The sequence below is a fragment of the Equus asinus genome, chromosome 10 (assembly GCF_041296235.1).
Source record: "Equus asinus isolate D_3611 breed Donkey chromosome 10, EquAss-T2T_v2, whole genome shotgun sequence".
NCBI classification, from domain to species: domain Eukaryota; kingdom Metazoa; phylum Chordata; class Mammalia; order Perissodactyla; family Equidae; genus Equus; species Equus asinus.
Window position 1 is genome coordinate 83767717 of NC_091799.1, and position 27468 is coordinate 83795184.

The 27468-nt window shown below is 41.8% G+C and overlaps 1 protein-coding gene across 19 annotated transcripts in view; it reads left to right on the top strand.

Moving 5' to 3' along the window:
• The window catches only part of DROSHA (drosha ribonuclease III), a 127314-nt gene that overhangs the window by 85383 nt on the left and 14463 nt on the right, over positions 1-27468 (top strand). For all 19 annotated transcript variants that reach the window (XR_011506523.1, XM_070519824.1, XM_070519826.1 and 16 more), the window contains 6 exons: positions 6717-6816; positions 10541-10643; positions 12621-12691; positions 18268-18312; positions 19829-19986; positions 21035-21140. Coding sequence is in view for 18 of the 19 variants with exons in the window: in XM_070519824.1 (XP_070375925.1) it covers positions 6717-6816; positions 10541-10643; positions 12621-12691; positions 18268-18312; positions 19829-19986; positions 21035-21140 (583 nt within the window). In the remaining variant the exon portion in view is untranslated. The remainder of the gene's footprint in view (positions 1-6716; positions 6817-10540; positions 10644-12620; positions 12692-18267; positions 18313-19828; positions 19987-21034; positions 21141-27468) is intronic.

Here is a 27468-nt window from a genome sequence, read left to right on the forward strand (position 1 = left end):
TTTTACTTCTTCGTTACCTATTTGGATTCCTTTTATTTTTTTTTCCTGCCGAATTGCTCTGGCCAGCACCTCCAGTACTATGTTGAATAGGAGTGGTGAAAGTGGGCACCCTTGTCTTGTTCCTGTCCTCAGAGGGATGGCTTTCAGCTTTTGTCCATTGAGTATGATGTTGGCTGTGGGTCTATCATATATGGCCTTTATTATGTTGAGGTACTTTCCTTCTATACCCATTTTACTGAGGGTTTTTATCATAAATGGGTGTTGGATCTTGTCGAATGCTTTCTCTGCGTCTATTGAGATGATCATGTGGTTTTTGTTTTTCATTTTGTTGATGTAGTGTATCACGTTGATTGACTTGCAGATGTTGAACCATCCCTGTGTCCCTGGTATAAATCCCACTTGATCATGGTGTATAATCTTTTTGATGTATTGCTGTAATCGGTTTGCCAAAATTTTGTTGAGGATTTTTGCATCTATGTTCATCAGTGATATCGGCCTGTAGTTCTCCTTCTTTGTGTTGTCCTTGTCAGGTTTGGGGATCAGAGTGATGTTGGCTTCATAGAATGTGTTAGGGAGTTCTCCATCTTTCTCAATTTTCTGGAACAGTTTGAGGAGAATAGGTATTAAGTCTTCTTTGAATGTTTGGTAGAATTCTCCAGAGAAGCCGTCTGGTCCTGGACTCTTGTTTTTGGGAAGGTTTTTGATTACCGTTTCTATTTCCTTTCTTGTGATTGGTCTATTCAGATTCTCCATTTCTTCCTGATTCAGTTTGGGGAGATTGTAAGAGTCTAGGAATTTGTCCATTTCTTCCAGGTTGTTCAATTTGTTGGCATATAGTTTTTCATAGTATTCTCTTATGATCTCTTGTATTTCATTGGTATCTGTTGTGATTTCTCCTCTCTCATTCCTGATTTTATTAATTTGCGCTTTCTCTCTTCTTTTCTTGGTGAGTCTGGCTAGGGGTTTGTCAATTTTGTTAATTCTTTCGAAGAACCAACTCTTTGTTTCATTGATCCTTTCTATTGTCTTTTTTGTTTCAATATCGTTTATTTCTGCTCTTATTTTTATTATTTCCCTCCTTCTACTGACTCTGGGCTTTGTTTGTTCTTCTTTTTCTAGTTCCGTTAGGTGTCGTTTGAGGTTGCTTACGTGAGCTTTTTCTTGTTTAGTGAGGTGAGCCTGTATTGCGATGAATTTCCCTCTTAGGACTGCTTTTGCTGCATCCCAAATGATTTGGTATGTCGTGTTCTCATTTTCATTTGTCTCCAGATAATATTTGATTTCTTCTTTAATTTCTTCAATGATCCATTGTTTGTTGAGAAGCGTGTTGTTTAGTCTCCACATTTTTGCACCTTTCTCTGCTTTTTTCTTGTAGTTGATTTCTAGTTTAATAGCGTTATGATCAGAAAAGATGCTTGATATTATTTCAACTCTCTTGTATTTATTGATGTTTGCTTTGGTTCCCAAAATATGGTCAATCCTTGAGAATGTTCCATGTGCACTTGAGAAGAATGTGTAACCTGCTGTTTTTGGATGAAGTGTTCTATATATATCTATTAAGTCCATCTGGTCTAATTTTTCATTTAATTCTATTATTTCCTTGTTGATTTTCTGTCTGGATGTTCTGTCCATTGGTGTTAATGGTGTGTTGAGGTCCCCTACTATTATTGTATTGTTGTTGATGTCTTCTTTTAGTTCTATTAAGAGTTGCTTTACAAATTTTGGTGCTCCTGTGTTGGGTGCATATATATTTATAAGTGTTATGTCTTCTTGGTGGAGAGTCCCTTTTATCATTATATACTGTCCCTCTTTATCTTTCTTTATCTGTTTTGCTTTGAAATCTACCTTGTCTGATATTAGTATAGCGACACCTGCTTTCTTTTGTTCATTATTAGCTTGGAGTATTGTTCTCCATCCCTTCACTCTGAGTCTGTGTTTGTCTTTGGGGCTGAGGTGTGTTTCCTGGAGGCAGCATATTGTTGGATCTTGTTCTTTGATCCATCCTGCCACTCTGTGTCTTTTGATTGGGGAGTTCAATCCATTTACATTTAGAGTGATTATTGAGACGTGGGGGCCTACCACTCCCATTTTGTGTCTTGTTTTCCAGTTTTCTTCAGTTTCCTTTGTTTCTCGTCCCATGGTTTAATCTGTTCTGATGTAGAGCTACTACTCTCTGTTGTTGTCCTTCTACTTATCTCCTCTGCTCTTGGTTTTGTAGCCCCTTTCCTTTTTTGGATTTTTCAGGAAAGAGGGTTTTCCTGAGGATTTCCTGAAGAGGAGGTTTTGTGGCAATGAACTCCCTTAATTTTTGTTTGTCTGGGAAAGTTTTTATTTCTCCATCGTATTTGAAGGATATTTTCGCTGGGTAGAGAATTCTCGGCTGTAGATTTTTGTCCTTCAGATTTTTGAATATATCATTCCACTCTCTTCTAGCCTGTAAAGTTTCTGCTGAGAAATCTGCTGATAGCCTGATGGGGGTTCCTTTGTAGGTTAGTTTCTTTTGCCTGGCTGTCCTTAATATTTTCTCCTTGTCGTTGACTCTTGCTAGCTTCACTACTATATGCCGTGGAGTTGGTCTTCTTGCATTGATAAAGTTTGGAGATCTATTGGCTTCTGTCACCTGAAGATCCATCTCCCTCACCAGATTTGGGAAGTTCTCAGCCATTATTTCTTTGAATAGGTTTTCTGCCCCTTTCTCCTTCTCTTCTCCCTCTGGTATACCTATAATCCTTACGTTGCATCTCCTAATTGTGTCTGATAATTCTCGGAGAGTTTCTTCATTTCTTTTAAGTCTTGCTTCTCTCTCCTCCTCTGCCTGCAACAATTCTATATTGCCATCTTCCAAATTGCTAATTCTTTCCTCCATATTATCGGCCCTACTGTTCAGAGCATCTAGATTTTTCTTAATCTCCTCTATTGTGTTCTTCATTTCCAATATTTCTGTTTGGTTCTTCTTTATCGTATCAAACTCTTTTGTGACATAGCTCCTGAACTCGTTGAGTTGTCGGTCAGAATTCTCTCTTAACTCATTGAGAATCTTAATGATGGCTGTTTTGAAGTCATCGTCATTTAGGTTATACATCTCATTTTCTTTGGGATTGTTTTCTGTGTATTTGTTGCTTTCTTTCTGTTCTGGAGATTTGATGTATTTTTTCATATTGCTTGATGTTGTTGATTTGTGCCTCCGCATGGAGATAGAGTTTAGTTGCTCCTTTCACTTGTTTCAGCTGCTGCGGTGGGAGGAGCAGCTGTTTATATTTCACCAACCAGGAACCCTGTCCGTAGTTGCTAACTGGGCCTGGGCCCCTCTTCGTAGCCACAGTGGCCCTTTGGATTCCCTCCTCTGCTGTGGGGGCCGTCACAGGGGGGCTTCAGGCTGCAGGTGCCTACTGTTGCAGCCCACCTAGATGTGCTCTCTCCTTGGGGTCTGCAACGGTGTTATGGGCTTTTCCAGCAGCCAGGGGTGGGATCACTTATATTTGTCGCTCCGTTGCTGTCGGCCCCCACCAAATCTCACTTGTCCTCTATAGGTCGCAGGAGAGCTATTGGCATCTTCTACAGTCTGTGGTTAGTACACCTAGTTATGCTGCTTTTGCCCTGGGGTCTTCCAGCCTTGTGGCTGGCGGCTGGGTGCCTTCTACTGGTGCTGTGCAGAGGCTTTCCCTAAGGCTGCTGTGAGCCTGTAGGGTTTCCCCCTAGGCTACTAAGCTGGGTCTCTGGAACTCTCTCCAGCCCCAGTCCTCTCCGAGATCTCCGGCAATCCCTAGACCCACGGGGCGGGCAATGGCAGCTGGGGGTCGCCCCGCCCTCAGGGCTTCTCTCCTGGCCTCTCCCGGAGCCGTGAATGCTGGGCGTGGCCCCTCTGCCAATGACAGACAGGGAGTTTTGTCTGCTGCCCAGCGGAGCTCCAGCGCTTCCCCTCCGGGTCGCAGAACCGGCCTTTGAAAATTCCCCCGGCCCCGGTCCTCTCCGAGATCTCCGGCAATCCCTAGCCTCACGGGGTGGGCAACGGCAGCTGGGGGTCGCCCCGCCCTCAGGGCTTCTCTCCGGGCCTCTGCCGGAGCCGTGAATGCTCAGCGTGGCCCCTCTGCTAATAGCAAACAGAGAGTTTTGTCTGCTGCCTGGGCGGAGCTCCAGCGCTTCCCCTCCGGGTCGCAGGACCGGCCTTTTGAAAGTTCCCCCCGCCCCGGTCTTCTCCGAGATCTCCGGCAATCCCTAGCCCCACGGGGCGGGCAACGGCAGCTGGGGGTCGCCCCGCCCTCAGGGCTTCTCTCCGGGCCTCTGCCGGAGCGTGAATGCTGGGCGTGGCCCCTCTGCTAACCGCAGGCAGAGGGTTTTGTCTGCTGCCCGGGCGGAGCTCCGGCGCTTCCCCTCCGGGTCGCAGGACCGGCCTTTGAAAATTCCCCCGGCCCCGGTCCTCTCCGAGATCTCCGGCAATCCCTAGCCTCACGGGGTGGGCAACGGCAGCTGGGGGTCGCCCCGCCCTCAGGGCTTCTCTCCGGGCCTCTGCCGGAGCCGTGAATGCTCAGCGTGGCCCCTCGGCTAATAGCAAACAGAGAGTTTTGTCTGCTGCCTGGGCGGAGCTCCAGCGCTTCCCCTCCGGGTCGCAGGACCGGCCTTTTGAAAGTTCCCCCCGCCCCGGTCTTCTCCGAGATCTCCGGCAATCCCTAGCCCCACGGGGCGGGCAACGGCAGCTGGGGGTCGCCCCGCCCTCAGGGCTTCTCTCCGGGCCTCTGCCAGAGCGTGAATGCTGGGCGTGGCCCCTCTGCTAACCGCAGGCAGAGGGTTTTGTCTGCTGCCCGGGCGGAGCTCCGGCGCTTCCCCTCCGGGTCGCAGGACCGGCCTTTGAAAATTCCCCCGGCCCCGGTCCTCTCCGAGATCTCCGGCAATCCCTAGCCTCACGGGGTGGGCAACGGCAACTGGGGGTCGCCCCGCCCTCAGGGCTTCTCTCCGGGCCTCTGCCGGAGCCGTGAATGCTCAGCGTGGCCCCTCGGCTAATAGCAAACAGAGAGTTTTGTCTGCTGCCTGGGCGGAGCTCCAGCGCTTCCCCTCCGGGTCGCAGGACCGGCCTTTTGAAAGTTCCCCCCGCCCCGGTCTTCTCCGAGATCTCCGGCAATCCCTAGCCCCACGGGGCGGGCAACGGCAGCTGGGGGTCGCCCCGCCCTCAGGGCTTCTCTCCGGGCCTCTGCCAGAGCGTGAATGCTGGGCGTGGCCCCTCTGCTAACCGCAGGCAGAGGGTTTTGTCTGCTGCCCGGGCGGAGCTCCGGCGCTTCCCCTCCGGGTCGCAGGACCGGCCTTTGAAAATTCCCCCGGCCCCGGTCCTCTCCGAGATCTCCGGCAATCCCTAGCCTCACGGGGTGGGCAACGGCAGCTGGGGGTCGCCCCGCCCTCAGGGCTTCTCTCCGGGCCTCTCCCGGAGCCGTGAATGCTCAGCGTGGCCCCTCTGCTAATGGCAGACAGAGAGTTTTGTCTGCTGCCCGGGCGGAGCTCCGGTACTTCCCCTCCGGGTCGCAGGACCGGCCTTTGAAAATTCCCCCCGCCCCGGTCCTCTCCGAGATCTCCGGCAATCCCTAGCCCCACGGGGCGGGCAACGGCAGCTGGGGGTCGCCCCGCCCTCAGGGCTTCTCTCCGGGCCTCTCCCGGAGCCGTGAATGCTCAGCGTGGCCCCTCTGCTAATGGCAGACAGAGAGTTTTGTCTGCTGACCGGGCGGAGCTCCGGCGCTTCCCCTCCGGGTCGCAGGACCGGCCTTTGAAAATTCCCCCCGCCCCGGTCCTCTCCGAGATCTCCGGCAATCCCTAGTCCCACGGGGCGGGCAACGGCAGCTGGGAGATCTCCGTGCCCTCCGTGTCTCTCTCTGGGACCCTCCGGGCGCCCCGAGCACCAGGCTGGATCCCCCCGCCAATGGCGGGGAGAGACTCTCCCCGCGGGCTCAGGTGTGCAACTCCAAAGTTTCCCTCTGCGTTTAGGAGTAATTGCAGGGGGTTTAGGTAGGGTTCTGGTCACCTGTTTCCACCGTCGCTCCTCTGTTGTGTTCTCGCTCCTGCCCTAGACGTGCGTGGATCCTCTGGGGGCGTCCGTTGGAAGAAAGCCGCTTGCGGGTACCAGGCTGCCCGTCGGGGTCGGAGAGCCCTCACCTATTTCCACATCCTCCCGGAGGAAAGTCCATCCGCCTTCCGATGTATAGTCGCGAGGGTGTCTCAGACGTCCTGAGATGCTGTCTGGATATCCTTTGTCAAGCGATAAGTGTCCAAATAATTGTAGACTCGAAGGGCGAGAGACAAAGAGGACTACTCACGGCGCCATCTTGGCTCCATCCTTCTCGAAGACTTTTTTTTTAATTTTTTTTTTTAATTTTTTCCTTTTTCTCCCCAAAGCCCCCCGGTACATAGTTGTGCATTCTTCGTTGTGGGTTCCTCTAGTTGTGGCATGTGGGACGCTGCCTCAGCGTGGTCTGACGAGCAGTGCCATGTCCGCGCCCAGGATTCAAACCGACGAAACACTGGGCCGCCTGCAGCGGAGCGCGCGAACTTAACCACTCGGCCACGGGGCCAGCCCCGAACTTTCGAAGACTTTTAATCACACCCTTTGGTTTAGTTCGTTTCAGATATTCATTGTACAGATATTGTGTGCCAGGCCTGTTTTTGTGACTCAGAGCCACAGACAGAATGTCGTGATGCATATTTATTCATGTGCTTATTTATTTATTTTTTTGCAGTGTCCATTTGTACTATTTGTTTCCTAGTCTGGAAGAAGGAGGATTAGCAACCTATCGGACTGCCATCGTTCAGAATCAGCACCTTGCCATGCTAGCAAAGGTACGTCAACCATTCAAGTCTGGCGTTCTCGTCTTCAGTCCATGCATAACTTTGCATTTGCATAAGTAACCCTTTAGGGTGTAGTAAAGGTTTAATATTTTAGAGACCGAAGGATTTTTTTTGTTTAGGTTTTAAGGATTCAGCCTTATTAGTTCTGTTACCTTTGTGAGTTTCACCAGCAGCTAATGAACTCCACGGTGAGGTAACTTGATAATAGAAGAGGAAAAATTTGACAGATGTGCATGAACAGAGTTAAACATTTGGGGGAAAGGAACATAAGAACAGAGCAAAAGAAATGAAATATTTTATATTTTCCTTTGTGTAATATTTCTGTGTTACATTTTTTTTTAATTTATTTTAACAAGCAGAATTATATCTTTGAGTAGAATGCTCTAGGCTGTTTATATCCACAAGGGATACTTTACAGATCTTTGAGCATCCTCCCAAATCCCAAATCCCATTAATTGAGATTCAGGGTTTAGGCTGTCCAGCTAGCCACATTGACTTAGCTGAGTGACTAACAGAGCTGTTTCTTGACTTAGATTCATGGTAGGCATTTTACTTACATCATCTCATTTGATGTTGCTATCTGTGCAGTGCCGTCTTATAGTAAATCATAACAGATAGAACATGGGCACCTGCATTGGCCATGGATTCCAGTCCACACCCCTCCTCTTAAAAACAGGGGGCCGTGGACAAGTTGTTGTTTCCTGCTCCAAGCCTCTGCTTTCTCATCGGTAAAATGGAGATGGCATTAACACCTGCCACACAGGGTGGTTTTGTGAGAATTAAATGAGATTATCATTTGGGTTGTAATGGTTCACTTTATAAGGGGCTTGGTACAATGTCTGTTCATAGTAATCACACAAACATGTAAATAAATTAGAAGGAGTTAGTTGTTTTTGTTGCTGCTACCACTGTTGTAATTATAAATCATTACATTTTATAGACCTGTGGATTTATTCAATAGTAGGGGGAATTGTGGCTCTTAATTCCCAAATACCAATGATCCACTGGAAAAGCTTTTGTGAATTTAAGTAATTTCTATTTTGTTCTTCATTTTGATATAAATGTTGGAATTTGATAGAAAAGACTAGATAAAACCCATTCTAGATTTATGTCTGGCTTCTTAATTTGATCTTGGCAAGGCATTAATTATATTCAAAATGTAGTTAATTTTAGCCCATGGTTTTTGGTTAGCAAGAGTACATTGTTTTATGTAACATCATCATCGTCATGATTACTTTGATGGTGGTGGGCTTTGAACTAGTTTTGGTAGCATTTGAGAATGTGAAAAATGGCGTCTTAATGAAAAACTATAGGCATGCTAACTTGGTTTTAGCAGCCTCACAATCAGTGAAATTCCACAACTCTATGTAAAACTGCTTCAGTGTTTAGTTGATTTAATTGTCCAAATGTTTCCTGATAGTTCACATAAGCGTCCATTGGAAATGCATGTTAATAAGTAGATTGTCACGCCCCTCCTTGCATTGTTTTCTTTTCAATTTAACATATACTGGAATTGCATAATTATTTTTCAGACAGTTATAGGGAGGATATTTACAAAGTGTGGGAAATTGCTGTAGCCTAAAAACAGAAGCTACTACATAACACACTGGCTGCTGTACAAAGCCATGAGTTATGACAGGCGTGGCTAGTTTCTCCCTTTAGGGATTTCTGTGTGATCTTTCTTCACTCCAAGCTGTGACATTACCACAGCACTCAACACCCATCTGCTCCAGCAGAAGGCAGTGGTGGTCTTGCCCTTCTTCTGTCTAAACCAGTGGTTCCTAACCACTTGGGAGGGGGGCACTTGGAGAGTAGCAGACCCCTTTGAGAATATAATAAAAACTCTAGGTCACCTCTCCAGACAAATGAATATTTTAGCACACACACAGTAGAACACTGCTCTTCCTTTTAAAAGTTGCACTAATGCCTGCATGGAAAAAGAAGGATATAGAGCAGGGACTATGAGAAGTTGGAAAATTCCTAGCATTCCAGAATAATTGTTTATAATATAAAATATGACTTGCAGTCTACTCCCCAGCAGGGCTCCAGAGATAGCAAACAATTGGATTTTCCCAGTGAAGTTGTGAAACAGATGAGATTTACATATTCTAGTATAAACTCTTGCGCTTGGGGATCAATTTTTTAAAAGAGGTGTTTTCTGCTGTTGCATTTGTGGTAGTCAAAAATCTCATTTGAGTATATTTTATATTTATGAATTCCTAGCGTTACAAAATACTGATAATATATATGTCTTGTTTTTATTGTCTCTGTCTTTTTCTAATATAAATGGATATGAATTTTTTTTTTCGTGAGGAGAATTGGCCCTGAGCTAACATCCATTGCCAATTGTCTTCTTTTTGCTTGAGGAAGATTGTCGCTGAGTTAACATCTGTGCCAGTCTACCTCTTTTTTGTATGTGGGATGCTACCCCTGCATGGCTTGATGAGTGGTATGTAGGTCCTCAGTGGGGATGTGGACCCACAAACCTTGGGCCGCTGAAATGGAGCGTGCGAACTTAACCACTATGCCACGAGGCCAGCCCCTGGATATTGATATTTTTAACATACATACCGAGACACACAAAATCTGAGTACTTTTATGTGAGGACTGATGAGACTCATATTGTTCTAGGTTGTTCTTTGACTTGTGACTTGTTCCATATTACATGGCATGTTATTGCTTCGTAAGTATTTATGGAATTGACTTACATGGTAATGGAAACATTTATTGTATGCGTATGCAATGTTTGTATCTTTCTCCTTTTATGGAAAGAATTTTGATTTCCATTTATTCAATCTCAGAAGATTTATAAAAAAAATTCATTCATGCTGTGTCTAGTTCTAAAAGAACCTGAATTGATTTTTATATTATAATAGATACAAATGGATAAGAAATAAATTGATACTACACTCAAAGTAAAGAGAAAATATGAATAATACAGTAAAATGAAGCCAGAGGTAAAGTTAGTGTACACAGATGTATTTATAAGTCCTATACAATTTCTAGAACTAGGAGACAAATTTGGCTCTAAGCTTTTCTGAGGTCAAATAAAAGGAAACAAAATTCACTACAAATAATATTCCCAGAAGCCTTAAGATAAATCCAGCCCGTTGCTCAGAGGATCTCACTGAGCCTTCAAAAAGATGAGTGTGGAGACCTCATAAAGGGAACACAACTATAATGATATAGGACCCCCCAAATTCTCACCAAATTAAAAAAAAAGATTTAGAGTTATAAGGCATTTTGAAGTCTTCTGAGGGTCCTCATTTACTCTACCACATGAAAATCTGTTCTGTATGGTATGGGCATCATAATACCACATAACTCTGGAATCAAAGAGGTCAACTTTGGGTTGGGTTTGTGTCTCCCTAGACATATTGGGTGAACCCAAGGGCCTATGGTCTTGTAGCAGAGTCTTATTCTAGGTTGGGCTGGTGCTTGGTCTGAAGTTGGAATTGGACAGCTCACATCTGATTAGTTCGAACCTCCTTGAACCATCAGTGTCCATAGAAGCCTACTTGGAGAGAAGTCTTGATTTGTGAGAGCTGAACCATATGTAAGGACTCCTAATGAATGGTAGACTAGACTTTCTTGATATACTGACATCAGGCCAATTAATTTGTAACCATAACCCTTTATCCTTAGGAGATGTTGAGTTATTACAGTTAGATTTTGCCAAATTCTTTCTTACTTTCTGTCATTTTGAATTTTGTAGAAACTCGAACTGGATCGATTTATGCTTTATGCTCATGGACCTGATCTTTGTAGAGAATCAGACCTTCGACATGCCATGGCTAATTGTTTTGAAGCATTAATAGGTAATTTCTCTTTATATAATCTAGTTTCGTACATGTCTAAAATGTCTGGAGAGCACAGAAAATTCGATCTGGAGACTTGGGACAAAATTACTTGTTCCCAAAGTATGTGAAGTCCCTAGTCTAATACCCACCCCCTTGTATTGTGGTTATTGTGGCTCGTCCAGGGCAGCAGTCATACTTCCTTTCCTTGCATTCCTGGTGCCTGAAACAGTGTCTGATGTCCATATTTAACTTAGTATATACTGAGTTGAGTTGAAGTGATTGATATGGAGATGGATTACTTTTCAGATTTGGTTTAGGATCACATGCATAAATAAGCAGTGACTAGGTTGCTGGTGAGGCGCTAATATTGTTTTTGATCACATTTTAAACTATTCACAAGATTTTCTGACTTAAACATCTTGAAAACACTGCATTTTTGAAATCCCAGGGCTTGAGTCTATATAACTATTATTTATTCACCTGAAGTGAGACTGATTCATACACCTTACTTCCTTATTCAGGCACGTTACTTCCTCGCTTTCTTTCTTATTGTAACCAAAATACAGTTAGCTGTTGGTACAGGAAAGACATGAAGAGTTAATTAGCTGGTGATTGCAAGTATGCTTCACAATGAAATATTACAGTAGATTGACAAGTCCTTGATTTTTTTAGGTAAATGATTGAGTACATTTTACTTTTCAAAGGCCTTTGTACTTCCTTATCAATTTTGCCCTCTTCCTTTGAAAATGAATATAAAAGCTTCCCATTATAGTTCTCTGCTGATGATGGTAGCAAGAGAATGTTTAATAATTATCCACAGTCTTTTCACAGCTATGTTTCTTTTACACAGATATGTCTATTTCCAGAGAGTTTGTCACATGGAATTACTGTACTCTGTACACATAATATTTTTGACAGTTAGTGTTACAGTTGGCTCCAGAGCCAGGCAGGCATGATTCAATTCCCTCTCACATCATTTATCAGCTCTTTGTCTTTGCCAAGTTATTGAATCTCTTTGAGCCTCAGTTTCCCCATCTGTGACATGGAGATAGCATCACTTACCTCACAGAGTTGTAAGGATCTTAATATCCAGTCATGGCAGCATCCAGTCCAGAGCAAAGTTCCGTTTCCTTAAACCCTCTCCCAGATCATCTACTGTGAGCCCAAATCCTATAAATCTTTTCTAACACCCTCTTACTGAGGCACTCAGGAAGGTGAAGGTAAGAATGTGAAAATGCTTTGCATGGTGCCTAGGGCATAAGTGGCCCCCAAACCACTACTACTACAACTACTACTATTAGTATCATTATTATTGTTATTATTACTGCAACTATTGATAAATAATAAGTGTATTTCGTCATCAAAAGCCCTAGAGACTAAGTGTCTTAGTATTTTGTACAGAACGTAGGCTTTCTGAAGACAGATGTAAAAATATGATTTCAAGAGTATATGACTACCCTACTCCAGAGTATTTGGTACCCAATTAAAATGTTACGACTGTACTTACTGGTGATTGATGGCAAATGTGTGTACAATGCTTAATTATTTCAAATTAAAGGTGAAGGTTGTCCTGATTTTTATTTGCAGAAGCCTTCATTTTTCTGAACACAGATTTTGCCTATCAGATTTTTTTATGATCTGAAACGCAGACTATAAATATAGAAAATAAGACATAACATTTTTGTAAAGTCAAGTATTTGTGCATAGTTCCCTTAGTAAATTCATTCCCATACCCTTCTTGATAGTTCATATTTGACCTCTTTTACTTACAGTATTAGATTTAGATTTAGTAAAGTGAGTTTTGTATTTCAGTCTAATTTATAATACAAAGCATAGCTAAAAGAGGAAATGCTACCTTTAAAACAATTGCTTCTGATATTGTCAGGTTTTTCTGTGAGTGGGTTTTGGCTCGCCTTTTTGCTTTTTATAGAGATATGTAATTTTCTCCGAATATTAATGCAGGCTTCATTTTGACGTTCTCTTCCTTTCATCTAGGAGCCGTTTACTTGGAGGGAAGCCTGGAGGAAGCCAAACAGTTGTTTGGGCGTCTACTCTTTAATGATCCGGTATTTATCTCGAATCATTTGATTTTTCTCACTTCTATATCATTACAGAATATTTTATATCAGTTAGTCTTTATATTTTAAAGAGAGAGTAGGAGAAACAAAATCCCCAAATCTGCCATAGATGAAGAGGTTTCAAGTACATCAAAAATAGCTTATTCAGTTGTTGCAGATGGGAGAGTTCCGTGGACATTTACACTAGGAGTTTTTCTTCTCCCTGAGACCCCATCTTTCGTCATGGTCACGTGTAAATCAAATCTGAATACAAATATAGTAGGTCTTTGCTTTATTTTGAAGTATCTTGAAGTTAATTATGATTTTCTACTTTATAATCCTTGGGTACCTACCCCATGCAGGCTTAGTTGAAGCTGTAGCCTTTTGGCTTTTCTGTTTATGATCTGTTTTTATGTAAATTATGTAGACTAGGTAAATGTACATCTACTTTAGAAAGTCAGTTCATAGGGAGTTTCTGAAAGGGCTATGAGTAAAGAGTTGTGGAAGTCCTTTTTTTTTTTTTAAAGCAAATTATAGTTTAAGAAAAAATGATAGATTCGAAAATAGTTTCTGTTGTTCCTAAAGTATTAAGCGATTAATATTGCTAAAGCTACCTTTTTAATCCTGCATGTAATCGAGCATACTGGATGCTTTTTGTACCAAAACAAGTCAATTTAACATTTAAAGGGAGAGGCAACTCTGTATTCCAAATTGAAATGTCATTATAATTGAATGAAATAGCCCTCATGGAGCAGTGAAGAACATAGGAAGCCAGTGTTTTAAACCTTTGTGAAACCTCAGCTTAAGTGGCTGTCAGATGTTATTACTGGATTACTTAGGATAGTTTGAAAAAAAAAAACCCGCAATCAATAGTCTTGAAAAATGTGACCTGGATGATGCTCATATCTGAGGATTTGATTATTTTTTTATCTGTTTTTATAGAGATATGTAATGATTTTATGTGTGAATTTCCTCCTGATGGGAAAATTATCTACAGATGTTTCACGTCCCCCCTTTTGCCCTGCACATATAAACAAGTGTGCATCTTGATTTATATCTGTAGCAGATGGCATGTATTTTAAGACTTTTTCTCAAATCTTAAAATATCTTTGTTCTGGCTTTTATCTTTTGTTGGCAATTTCAGCAACCTCTTTACTCCATCCTTCCCGTCTTGCCTTCGTGTGTCCTCTCACCCCTTAAACTTGTCGCCCCACCCCCACCTACTCTGCCCCGTCTCCCTTTTTACCTGCATCCCCCATCCACTCTACATTCCTGTTTTCCTGAATTATATGCAGTTTTACACCTTGTGTTCTTAACTGCATCAGTTTTTGTTTAGATTCTTTTCTCTAAACTGCTTCTCTCCCACTTGTCTACTTAGCAAGCTTATCTTATATTTCCAGTACCGCCTGCAATACTGGCACGTGCAGTGTTTAATAAATAATTGTTAAAGGAATGAAATGAATAAATGCCTAAATGAAAAAGCAGAATCTGAACATTCTTTTACAAATGGTACAGCTGAGATTCAGAATTCATTACAGTGTGTCTTTTATGAAACTGAACAGGGCTTAGTAATATATGGTCTTTCCACTTCAGCATTTTCAAATGCGCACCCTCGGACATTCCACCTTATTTGACATCTCCATGTTGGCTTACATCTATTAGTTATAGTATGTGAGAGATGTTGGCAAACCATTGTACTTTTTTTTGAGTAACAATGTTGTGACAGTCTAATCAGCCAAAGACAGCCGGGGACAAACCTGTAGCCGACCCAGTCAGACTTACTGACTCCATGCTTCGAGGGAGGTGGGCGTCCTTGTTGAGGCCTGGGCTAGTGCCGACTCATTCCGAGGAGGGGCCAGGGAAGCAGGGGGCAGTTCTTCGTTGGTTGCCATGTCTGAGGCTGGATTGGAAGCAGCAAGGGATTAATTTGGGACTGGGTGCTATCAGGAGCCGAGGGCAATTTAGCAGTTGAGTATCCCCTGTGGTCATTATTCAGGGGTAACACATAGCAAAGCAGGTCAGAGGGCAACATGGGTAGGAACACAGTTGTCCCTCGAAGAGGGGCCTGTCCTGGCATTTTACAGCTTCTCCAAGACCTTGAGGAAAACACTGTTTCCCGTTAACTTTACAACTGGTTTTATGTGTGTCATCTGCCCAGCCCTTTTAAGAGCAGGGCTGTTTTTTGTCTCTCAGCCTGAACTGAGGTTTCCTCTTTCAGCCCCAGACAGTTTTTGCCAGTTGTGCTTTTGTTTTTGTGTGACCGTTCTTGGTTTACCCAATACATTCAGAGCTGTTGTTTCAATTTGATCCTCCCAGTGGCCCTCTTAGAAAGATAAGGAGCTGTTACTATGGAATCTTCCCTGTTCCCCCACTCCCTCCCACCCCTTTTTTCCTTTATACATCTTTCCCAGCATCTGCCACCCAGGCCTTTCTTGGGAGCTCCAGGAGTTGGAAAAAGTCTCTTTTCAGATTGCCTCTGGGCAGCTTCTCATGGGTGTTCCACGGATGCCTCATTTCGACAGGTTTAGTATTTGAACTCATCACCTTAGCTCAAAAACATGTTTCTCCTCCTTTATTTTTGTCATCTAAGCTGGAAACCTTAGGATCTTCTTTTGTCCTTAAGCTTTTTTCTCCCTGTATCCATTCAGTTGCAAAATCCTATCAGTTCTGTCCCTAATAGCTCTTGAATTGGTTCACTCTTGACCATGCTACTGCTTTAGTTTTTACGCTCCTTGTCACTTACCTGAAGTATTTAATCTGTTGTCATTCCCCACCGTTCCAGTCCATCATTCATGCGACATTTAGTCTTCTTTTTAATGCACAGATTTTATGATGATCTTTCTCACTTAAAATCTTTGATTTCTTTACTGCCTGCCAAAGTCTATACAATACAACATAGCATTTAGTAGTTTTCACAATCTGACTCCCCCCTATTTTTTCAGTTTCCTTTCTTTTCCCTCCCGCATTGTGCCATTCTAGGAATTACTTTTTTTAATTAAAAAAGTTTTTTAAGACTTAATTCTTTTAGGGACGTTTTAGTTCACAGCAAAATTGAGAGGAAGGTACCAAAATTTCCCGTATACCCTATGCCCCCACACATGCATGACCTCCCCCATTATCAACATTCTCCACCAGAGTGGTACATTTGTTGCAATTGATGAACCTATATGGACACATCATGATGACCCAAAGTCCGTAGTTTGCATTAGGGTTCGCTCTTGGCGTTGTATATTCTGTGGGTTTGGACAAATGTATAATGACATGTATCCATCATTATGGTATCACACAGAGTGTCTGCCCTGCCCTAAAATTCTCCAGGCTGCCCATCTTAGGAGGTACCTTTCTGTGCCTGTGTACTTTGAGATGTATTATTTGTGCATTTATGGTACCTTGCTTTTGATTCCCTCCCTCTACTGATTTGCCAAATTCCTCGTGTTCTTCAGGATACTTTTGAAGACTCACCTCTTCTTTGAAGCTTTATCTGATAGCCCCAGGCGGAAGTTTCCTAGCACTGAGTATATATTACTATTATAGAATTTATCACAGTTTATTAAGTTATGCTTATTTACCTTCCTTCTTCCCCACTAGGCTCCTTTGAGGACAGGGATAGTATCTTATTCGTCTAAATAAGCTAATACATTATAGGTATTCAATAAAAACATATTGCATGAACAAATGTGCCAGCAGTCAATGAACACTTTCCACAACAAGCTGAAGGTAGAGGCTTTGCCTAAGGTCCTTGAGCTAATTCATGATAGAACTGGATTCCAGTCTAGATCTTCTCCAGGACTTTTTCTCTGACACCAAGGTGCAGCAGAGCCTTATCTCAGTATGCCGAGGCAATGGACACAGTTGAAATTGTTGTGAGGTGTTAAGCAGTTACACCAAGATGGGTGGCATTAGACATCAAAGGAGAAATCATAGTAGTTTTGAGTGAAAATCTCGTAGGAGAAAGGAGAAAGGTGGAGCAGGAAGTCCCTGAGAACTGTGAGCTTGGAGATTAGAGTTGATCGGAAGAGATAGCTATTTATGGTTACTGTTGATATCATCACTATTAATAGCATTTTCTGTGTGCCAGCACTGGGTTTAATGCTTTGAGTGCATTGCTCGTCGAGGCATCAGAGAACATTTGAAGTAGGGACTGTAATTATCTTTGTCTTACACTGGAGGAAAGCAGGGCCCAGAGAGGTTAAGTAACATGCCAATAACGAAATTGGGATTAAACCCAGGCAGCCTGACTCCTGAGCCTGGGGGCTTCCCTAACACCATACTCCCTAGTTTAAGGTGAAAGACGGAAAGTTAGTATTTGGTCATTTGAGTATGTGGTAAAGGATGCCCATTAAGCCACTTAGGTTTATGGACTTGTAGCTTAGATGAGAGATCAGACCTGCAGCAGAGATGAATGAGTAATCCAAACTGAGCTAATGGCTAAAGCAGGGGCAATGGTGGAGCTCTCCCGAGGGGCAGGTGAGGGATAGGTCAGGCAAGGAGATGACGTTTGGTACATGTCCATTTTGGGTATAGGAGGAGCGAAAAAAGCATTGAGAGAGCATGAGAAAGTTCCAAGAGGGGAGTGATATTCAGTGTAATTCATGCTACAGAGAATTCAAGGGAAAGGTTATTGAATTGGTTAAGAGAAGTGCTTTAGAGTGCCTTAAAAGAACGCTTTGATATTTAAGCATTTTTTTTTTAAATATTGGCCAAAAACCCCACAACAAACTAAGTGTGTTTTATTAAGATGCAAGTTATACAAAAATATCAGGTATTTTATTTCACTTTGTCATCATATGTGTCACAAGTGATATGTTTTCCTATACTTCTCCCTCCCCAAATTTTTGAAAAATATTTTTTCCCTCTTTAAAAATTTTTTTGGTTCTTTATTTCAAAAACCTAATGTCAAGGCCAGAGAGTAGCTTCAGTCAGAGGCTCCCTAGACTCTAAAAGTGAAGGAAAAACACTTTAATCCTGAGGAAGTTCTAATTATAACTGCCTCTAGATTTAACTCAATGGATAAAATAATGTAGGATAATTTTCCATAAAATTCATTTATTCCCCTATATCAAGTAAACATTTGTAATGACCACCATAAAAGTGTGGTTTTATAAATAAATCTAAGAGTTTAGGAACTAGATATGGGATGTTTTCCACTCCATCTTAAAACGGCTCACTTATAATGAATTAGTGCCTAAAATAAAGGACATTCAAGATGAGTTTTAATTATAAAAGGCACGGCTGATGCACATTTCTGGGGAATGGTAAACTAAAAAATATGATTAAAACAGCAGCGTAATCCAGTGTATTAGGTTAGGCAAATGTGTAACTTAGTTTTAAAAGGTGTCGTTGACTTCTGGGGGCAGGGATGGCTCTTTTCCTCCCCAGCTTAATAGGCTAATTAGAGTCACTACAGGCAGTTTGAGTGGTGAATACACTTTAAAAAAAATTAGTTTGCTAGCGCTATTGAATTTGCAATAAGTGGAGTCAGCATCTGAAATAGTTCACTATTTCACATAATGGCATTTTATTTAGTACTCTAGAGTGTGTTAAATGGCTCCCTCGAGCATTAAAGGCATCACTCCATTTTCCAGGACCTGCGCGAAGTCTGGCTCAATTATCCTCTCCACCCGCTCCAAGTAAGTGTGACCTCCCTGTCTGCAGTGAGCTTTATAACTCTGGGTATTCGTGGTACTTAAGTTGCCTTTTTTTCCCTCCTGCTTTTATCCTTTGATTCCCTCAGCGGCATGATGACTTGAAGCTTGGGTGTCAGAACTGGAAGGCTTTGGAACAAGTAGTAAAATGAACCCATGCATTGCATTTAGGTGGTCTGGCGTGGGGTGGGGAAGCACTGGGAGTCGTCTTCCCTCACAAGGCAGGAACAACTACCCGTGTGGTTGTGGTTGGGTCTCCCCTCTCCCCCCAAAAGTGAGATTCAAAACGTAGTATGTTGGCTCCAGTATATCTACATGGCTGCTATTAGAGAGAAAATAATATTGAAGCAAGCCTGGGCTTATTACAAAGTAGAACAAATACTAAATTAACATTCTAAATTATAACCTAATTTGGAGCTTAGGAATTGAAGACTTTGACTCAGATTGCCTAAAACATTGTAAATTAAAATTTTAGTACAGTTGCGATGGCTTTCTGCTCAAGATTTTGGAATTTAAAAGATCTACACATGGTGACACCCTTTTCCCTGATTGGTTTAAAAATTCTTGCTATTCTTTGCTTTTATTTGTATTTTGCTTTGGAGATATACATATGTGCATATATGTATACATGTAAATTCATATATACATATTTTTATATATACACATGTATATGTATATTATATATAATAAGAATAATCACTAGTTGCTGAATTCTCTCATAAGAGGCTTTACAGTAATGGCATTAATTCAGAGTACTTTAGAAATGTTTTATTAATATGAAATTGCCCAAAGTTGTTGAAAATGTACATTTTAATTATACTTTTCATATTTGCTTTCCTCCAGTTGTTAAAGGCTCATTGTTATGTGGAGCCTGCCTAGTGGTATAATAATCTCCAATAGAAACTGAATCCAATTTTACTGATGCTCGTTTGCCAAAATAGCTTGGTCCCTGGAAGACATGCAGTGGTCCAGGTGCTCAAATGCAGTGGTTTTCAGAGGGCTGTCCCCAGACCTGCAGCATCTCTGTCATCTGAGAACTTATTAGAAAGGCAAATTCTCTGTCCTTACTCCAGACATACTGAATCAGAAACTCTTGGGGTAGAGCCTGGCCGTCTGCATTTAACAAGCCCTGCAAGGGTTGTGATGAATGCTGAAGTTTGAGAACCACTGCATTACCAGATATATATATTCTCTACCAGCAGTTCTTCAGCTTGCCTCTTCCTTAGAGAGTTAGTATAATACTTGGGATTTTGAACTATCTGTGTACAGTACTTGGCCTTGAAATTTGATAGGAGATTGGATGATATTATTTGAGCCTTCTTTAAATATTAGATTTGTTTGCCATTCTAAGGGATAAGAAAGAAGCTTCCGTGTTTTATCGGCATTTCAGAAATGTCTGCCCACGGGAGAAGGAATTTTACAAAACACCATCCTAGAATTGATAATTACTCTTGTAACCAAAAACTGCACATGATTTTTATTTATTTCTCTTTTCCTGTAGCTGCAAGAGCCAAATACTGATCGACAACTTATTGAAACTTCTCCAGTTCTACAGAAACTTACTGAGTTTGAAGAAGCAATTGGAGTAATTTTTACTCATGTTCGACTTCTGGCAAGAGCCTTCACGCTGAGAACTGTGGGATTTAACCACCTGACCCTGTGAGTTAGAAGTGCTTGTGTAGTCCCAACGTGACCAGTTAGACAGGCAGCCCCACGCCTTGCTGTGTGCCCTTCAAAGGAATTGGGATTTCACGCAAATTTCTGAGAAAGTCACATCGTGAGATGGATGAGCAACCAGACACTGGTGTGGACAGGGGATATGCCCCAATCCAGTATTTTTGGTCTCATTGTCAGGCATCTTATTTCTTCATAAATTATAAGAGAGTGTGAAGGAAGTAAAACCTTTTTCTGGAAAGGGGCAGACAGTAAATATTTTCGGCTTTCTAGATCATCTGATCTCTGTTGCAGTGACTTGACTCTGCCACAGTAGAATAAAAGCAGCCGTAGAAAAAATGTCAATGAATGAACATGGCTGAGTCCAGTTAAACTTTATTTACGAAAACAGGCTGTGGGCTGAATTTGCCCTCTAACCCCTGCTCTGGATGAGTGATTTGAAGATGAGCTAGTGAAATAAATAAGAAAGCAACCCAAATGTTATTTCTTTGTAGGTTGTTTTTATTCAGTTTTTGGCTTCCCTCCTACAAATCAAATATTCACAACTCTCTTTAAACTGTAAAGATTAAAGATTCTTGTCATGGATTTTTTTGGTTTCCTTAAACTGAATTCCAGATTTGAATAATGGAGTGTATATTTCCATAAGGAGGTAACAGTTTAGGAAAGAAAATTCTTGGGCCTTTTTGCTTTGTTTGGTCTCTATAGAGATTGTCTGTGCAAGATTATCGTCTGTACTATACTTTATTTTTCTAACTTTTGCTTCTCAGTTGCTACCTGGCATTATTTACCAGTCTTTATTTTAGCTTTTGTTTAATCCTTAGCTAGTACCCACTTTACTCTTCTTTGAAAGTCAACCTGTATTGACTCAGATCTCTTCTCAATTGAGGGGCCTTAGGGAATTGTATTCAGTTTTGGGCCTTAAAGCAAAATGAACACATTACTTTTTTAAATCATGCATTTTTAAAAATTTGGGGTTTTTTTTGAAATCCACAGATGCTTATTGATCTCTTTACACTGCTGTTTCTTTTTTCAGAGGCCACAATCAGAGGATGGAATTCCTAGGTGACTCCATAATGCAACTGGTAGCTACAGAGTACTTATTCATTCATTTCCCGGATCATCATGAAGGACACTTAACTGTGAGTTTGTGTTAAATCATTCCCTACAATAAGATTGCTGTATAATAGAGAGTGAAGATTAGAAGAGCCAGATATATATTTATGTAATTGATGACATGGTTCTTGGGGACTTGAGCATATCATGTAGTTTTGTTCATTTCATTATGCAAATTGTGTACAAAGCAATATACAATAAGAGCTCGTTTTATACTCCTTCATTTAATGATTACCTACTCTGTGCAAGATGTTAAGCTAGGCATCACTGGGGGAGCAAATATTCGTTGATGTCTAGTCTATCCGTAACGAGTATAAAAACTATTAGAAGAGATTAAAAATGTAAGTAAATAGCTACAAATACTCTCTCTCTCTCTTTGTGTATGTGTATATGTATGTATGGTGTATGTGTGTGTATACACATACATTTACACTATAAAAAGTATAAGTCAGTAATTAGAACTAGATGCAAGGGCAAACCATGTTAAATATTATAAAGAGGAGTAGGTAAACTGCTACAATTGTGCTGTTTAGGAAAAAGTAAGATTTCTTTTAGCTGTGGAATTCCAAGAAGGTTTCATGGATATGATGATTTTGGAGCCTTTAAAGGTGGGTAGGACGTGGCCATTGGGTGTTAGTGGGAAGAAACTTCTGTGCAAAGACATTCCACAACATTGGGACTCAAAACAAGGGCACAGTATGAAAAGTCAGAAGCTTTGAAAGGCAGTAGAGACTCAGTTGGGCCAGACCACGGTGGAGTTGAAAGAGACTTATAGAGGCAAGTTTTGCTTTATGAACAAAGTGGAATGATCCTCATTCTTCTCACTTCTGTTTCATTTTATAAAACTTTATTGAGCTTTTTTATTTGCTGTGTACTGTTTTTACTCTGTGAAATTGATCAATAGTATGACTGGAATGGTGAACAAAACATATCTGGAAGCCAGTCATGATGATCTCTCAAGCCACAAGGAATGACCTTTAAGAAGTCCCTCTAGAATTGGGCATTGAGAAAGCAAATATTTTATTGGGCGAAGAAAAATGATAGTACACTATAAGATATTTTGTTAGCTCAGACTTTCTTCTTTATTATTATTAAAGCAGATTAGTCTTTCGACTTTGCATCTCTACAGTTTTTATCTGTGTTTTGCTTTGAATAGAATTGGATCTTATCTCTGCAACTGTGAAGCCTGGAAATGGTTTATGTGAGACACACATATTGGAATTAGGGAGAATATGGTGATTTAGCTATGTTTAGATGTAATTTTTCAGTGGAATTTCTAAGCCCAACAAAATATGGTCCTTCCATTCACTCACTCAGTGAATATTGATTGTGTTCCTGCTATGTCCCATGTATCATTATAAGTGTTCAGAAATCAGCAGTACTCTTATTTTAACTTTGGTTGTAAATTAACAGTTTGATTACCACTTAAAGTTGACTGCTTTTGGATGGACTTGAAAATGTTTTCTTCTTGAATTAATGTTAAATTCTTAAGAACATATGAGCATTTACCAGAAATAAACTAATCTCTACTATCTTGCTCCATGTTAGGGAAACAGTAAATGCTCGTGCAGTATCTTCCATTGGGGAATAGACTCTGTAGCTGTCAAATGGCCATATCTCAGACCAACTAGATACTCTGATGGCTAAACGGCTTGAAATAGAAATTCATTTTATGGCCATATAGAGGCTGCTGTTGAAAATGTGTGACTTAAATACACACATTTACCCCTGTATTCTCACAAAATTAATTGTGAATTCTAGGATTTTGTGGACGTAGGTGTTATAGATCAACAGGTTTACTGTTTCCCATCTTGGTCACTGCTTACGTGCCCACCCCACCCTCAGCATTGAACAGGTAATGAAACCAAAGCTCAGAAAAGCAGGAGTCTTGCCCAAGGTCTAGATGAAGGTAAAACCAAGACTATGTTAGAGACTTCAGTTTTGTGTTCTTTCCAAAATCATTTCAGTGCCATAACTGTAGTTTTATCCAAAATGTTCATCAGCCTTGCTGTCTTAAAATTAGAGAATTTTGAATAGCTTATTAGAAAGATGTTAACAAATGGCAAAATTATAATATGATGGTTTTATTAACTATATTCACTGAGAGCTTTCTTAGAAATCAATAGGACCAATAGATCTGCTGGCAAAACAAAGATTATTGGTCAGCAGTTAAATACATATTTTAAAAGATGTTAACTATTATCAACATTGACATGATTGCTTCCCTCCCTCCTTGAAATACCATCTTCCATTGGCTTCTGTCACCCTGCACTTTCCTGGTTTTCCTCTCACCCCTTTAGCTACTCTTTCAGCTGATGAATATTCCAGTATCCAAAAGACCACTCCTAGACTGTCTTCTCTTCTTAGTAGATCTCTCCTTAGCACACTTTTCCATGTATATCATGAGTTTCACTCTATAGGTAGTTGACTTCCAAACAGATCTCTTTAGTCCCTTTTTCTTTGAGCTCCAGTCACAGCTGCATTTTCAGCATGTCCACATGTCCGAGACTGAATTTATAGTCGTCTCCTACCTGGGTCCTCTTCTAGTATTCCCTGAGTAATTGAGTGGCAACATCATCCATCCAGTGTTGCAAGTCAGAAACCTGGGAGTCATCTTTGATTCCTCCCTCTACTGCCTTTCCCTATATTCCAGATCATTCACAAGTCCTGACAATGTTTCTTCCTGAGTAACCACCTTGTCTCCATCACCCAAATCCTCTCTACCAACCTCTGTCATCTGGACCACTGCAGTAGTTTCTGCACGTCAAAATGTTACAGGGATGACTGACTACGAGACCCAGTTAGAAGGGGTGGCATTTATTAAACTGCAAAGGATGGGACTCTTGAGGTTGTATTTATACAAAGCACTAGGCAATGCACCACACTCACATTTCCCCCTGAGATGTATGCTACTATTTGAAAAGCTGACCTTTGCCATTCCTGTGGACCTTCTTGTACTGTCCCGTGATGGACGTGGTCTCAGGCAGAAATCCTTCAGGAGGCCCAGGTTTCAGGCCTGTTGGACAGTGTTGCACCTTCTTACACTGCTCTTCCTGTATCAACTCTGGTCCCATCCAATCCATTTTATATGTTGGCATCCAGTGGATATTTTTCACAACGACTCCCCTGTGACCACACTAGCCATTCCTCTTCAGTCCACTCGGTTGTTCTCTTGTTTCCCCAGCCTCTTAAAATTGGAGCGCCCCAGTTCTCAGACCTTTTCTCTTTTCTTTCAACTTGCTCTCCGTGAGTGGTCTCATGGCTTTGAAAACATCTGTCCACTACTTCCTAATTTATGTCTTTAGCCTTTACTTCTCCCCCTAACTGAAGACTCTTATATCTATGCCTCAAAAGATATACTTGAATACCTAGATACATAGATATACTGAAATTCCTAGTTGGATTTCTGTTAGGCATCTCAAACCTAACTTGTCTAAAACAAAAATGATCTTCACCCTAAAACCTGCTTTTCTGTAGGTGTTTTCCATATCAGCGAGGATCATTCCATTCTTCTAGTTGCTCAGGCTAAAAACCTTGGAGTCATCCTTTACTCTTCCCTTTCTCTCATGCTACACTTCCTAGCCGTTACCTTAAAAGTTTTCACCAGCTCCACTGTAGTCACCCTGGTCTGGACCACTGTTATTTTTCTCCTAAATTACAGCCCTAGCCTTCCAACTGGTCCATCCCCCTACCCCTCAGTCTATGTTCAGCACATCTAGAGGGATCTTTTTTTTTTCCCCTTAGGAAGATTCACCCTGAGCTGACAATTTTTGCCAATCCTCCTCTTTTCTTTTTTTACTTGAGGAAGATTAGCCCTGAGCTAACATCCCTGTCAGTCTTCCTCTATTTTTGTGTACACAGGACACCTCCACAGCTTGGCTGGTGAGTGGAGCAGGTCTGCGCCTGGGATCCAAACCCACAAACCCAGGCCACCGACGTGGAGTGTGTGGAATTTTAACCACTTGGCCATAAGTCTGGCCCTAGAGGGATCATTTTTAAAAGGAAGTCAGATTACAACCCTCTTCTCTGCAAAACCTCCAAAGATTTCCCATCTTAATGGTAAAAGACAATGTTGTTACCCACAAGACCCTGTATGACCTGCCTGCCTGCTGCTGTCTCTGACTCTTCACGTTGGCCTCTGTGTGATTCCCACAGGACACTAAGTAAGCCTTTACCTCAGGGCCTTTGCACATGCTATGGGCAAATCCCTCACCTCCTTCCAGTCTCTGTTCAAATGTCGTCTTATCAGTGATGGCTTCTTTAACCCATCCTGCTTAAATAGCAGCCTCTTCCCCTTGTTCCTAGCCCCGCTCCCCGAGCCTGGGACCTCATCTCGATTTACTCCTTTCTTCTTCTCCTTAGCATATTCTATGTATTTTACTTATTTAATGTCAGTCTGCTCTCATCAGAGTGTAAACTCCATGAGGGCAAGGGTTTTCATCTGTTTTCTTCATTCCTAATTTCGTGGGCCCTTGGAGAGTTCCTGACATATGAGTGCTCAGCAAATATACTTTGAATGAGTGATCGTCACATCCCAGTCTAATGTTCCTCCGTTGTCTTTGGATAGTGACTGAAGAACAAGCAAGGCCCTGGGTGCTCTGGCCTGCCCACCTGCCCAGCCTCATGTCCTATATTCTTTTCACTCTGCACCTCTACACTGGCCTGCTTTGTCTTCCTCCAAGGCCCCTCCTGCCCCCGGGCTTTGTACATGCTGTTCTACCTGGAGACCATCTGCTGCCTGCACTTATTCTCCTGTGCTTGGTATCGCCTACTTTGCTGTTAGGTGTCAGCTCTGGCATGACTTCTGGATGTAGGGGAAACTCCCTGGTGACCCCCCCCCCCATCAAAATTCCGTGTTCTTTTCCTTCCTGGCACTTATTTCAGTTTGCGTATCCACTAGCCTCGTTTTTATTTATCACTGTATGCCCAGCAGTGCCTGGCATATGGTAGGCTCTCAATACGTATTTGATAAATAAATAAAAGAATGAGAGTTTTGCAGGTGGCTAAGTCGTGTACAGAGGGAAGAGGAAGTGGCACTGGAGGGAAGTGGCACGTTGTGTTATGTATAAGGACAGAGGGTGAACATTTATTTATGAATGTCTAAAGATTAAAATTAATTTAAAATCTGTGGACGATTGCTTATTGCAGTTGCATTGAGGGGGATGACAATTACACATTATTGTGATTAAAGAACACACAACTGCAGTAATTCACACTAAGAGGCATTAGTTAGCTTTGAGTCATTCCCTTCCACACTTGTTTTACAGAGAATAAGGACAGTTGAGCAAATGAAATTGTGGTTTTCAGGTTTTGAATGCTGATGGGGAAAAATATAGTGTTCTATAAGTTGGGTATTCAGAAAGCCTGCTTGGAAGGGAACGTCAGGCTTACTGAATTGTTCTAGGATGACTGACTTTGAATTGGGCTGTAGAGGGAAGAGATTCTATTTCATAGACTAAAGCTTTTGTTTTTTAGGAAAGAACCCACCCAGTAGGGTCAGGGTCAATAGCGAGAGAGTCTCAAAGAGCATTTGCTCAGACCAGAATGCCTATCTTGTCACACTTGCAAGTTTTAACACTTGCATGTGAATTTTCTCCTCTTTATTGCTCTCTCTTAGCCTATGTGCTACCGAGCTCAAATGATTGCTAATGCCCCTGCCCGCTATGTGCAAGGCACCGTGCAGGCACTACCAGGATGAACTTGCAGACATTTTTGTTTGTTTTTAGAGGAATGATTTGGGATAATGAGAAAGACAGAAAGGGTTACAAATAGAAAGTTTGAGAACCAGTGATCTAGTCCCTCCCTGCGGCCTCCAGACAGCACTAAGCATGAATCATTCAGACAACAGAATCTTAGCTAAAAGATCTCTTTGAGAGGATAGATTCCACAGCTTCCTGGTTGACAATTTCTCCGTCATTGACATAATTTGGCTCTTTGTATCTGACCTGCATTCTGCCTGCTAGCATTTGTGTACCTTTTCCTTAGTTGTCATGGGGAATGGAGGCCATATGGCTACCACTGTTGGTATAATAGACCTGTGTGGCACATCACTGTCACTTTTAGTAGTATATTCTGCTTTCACCCATGCTCTTATATTAAAGTCCTCACAATAATCAATCACAGTCTACGTCTCTTACACTAGATGGCTCTCTTAGGTAGCTCGTACCCCACAGCTGTGGTTCCTCTTTAGGATTAAGAGTGAATAGAGGAGTTACAGGAATGACAATATGTTTCTTTGTTTTAAACTAATAAACCTTTTTCTTAATAAAATTTAAGTTTAAATTAATTATAAAAGGCTGCTGTGCTGAGATAATAGAAAACATCCTGGATTCTCAAAATCAGAATTTGGGATTT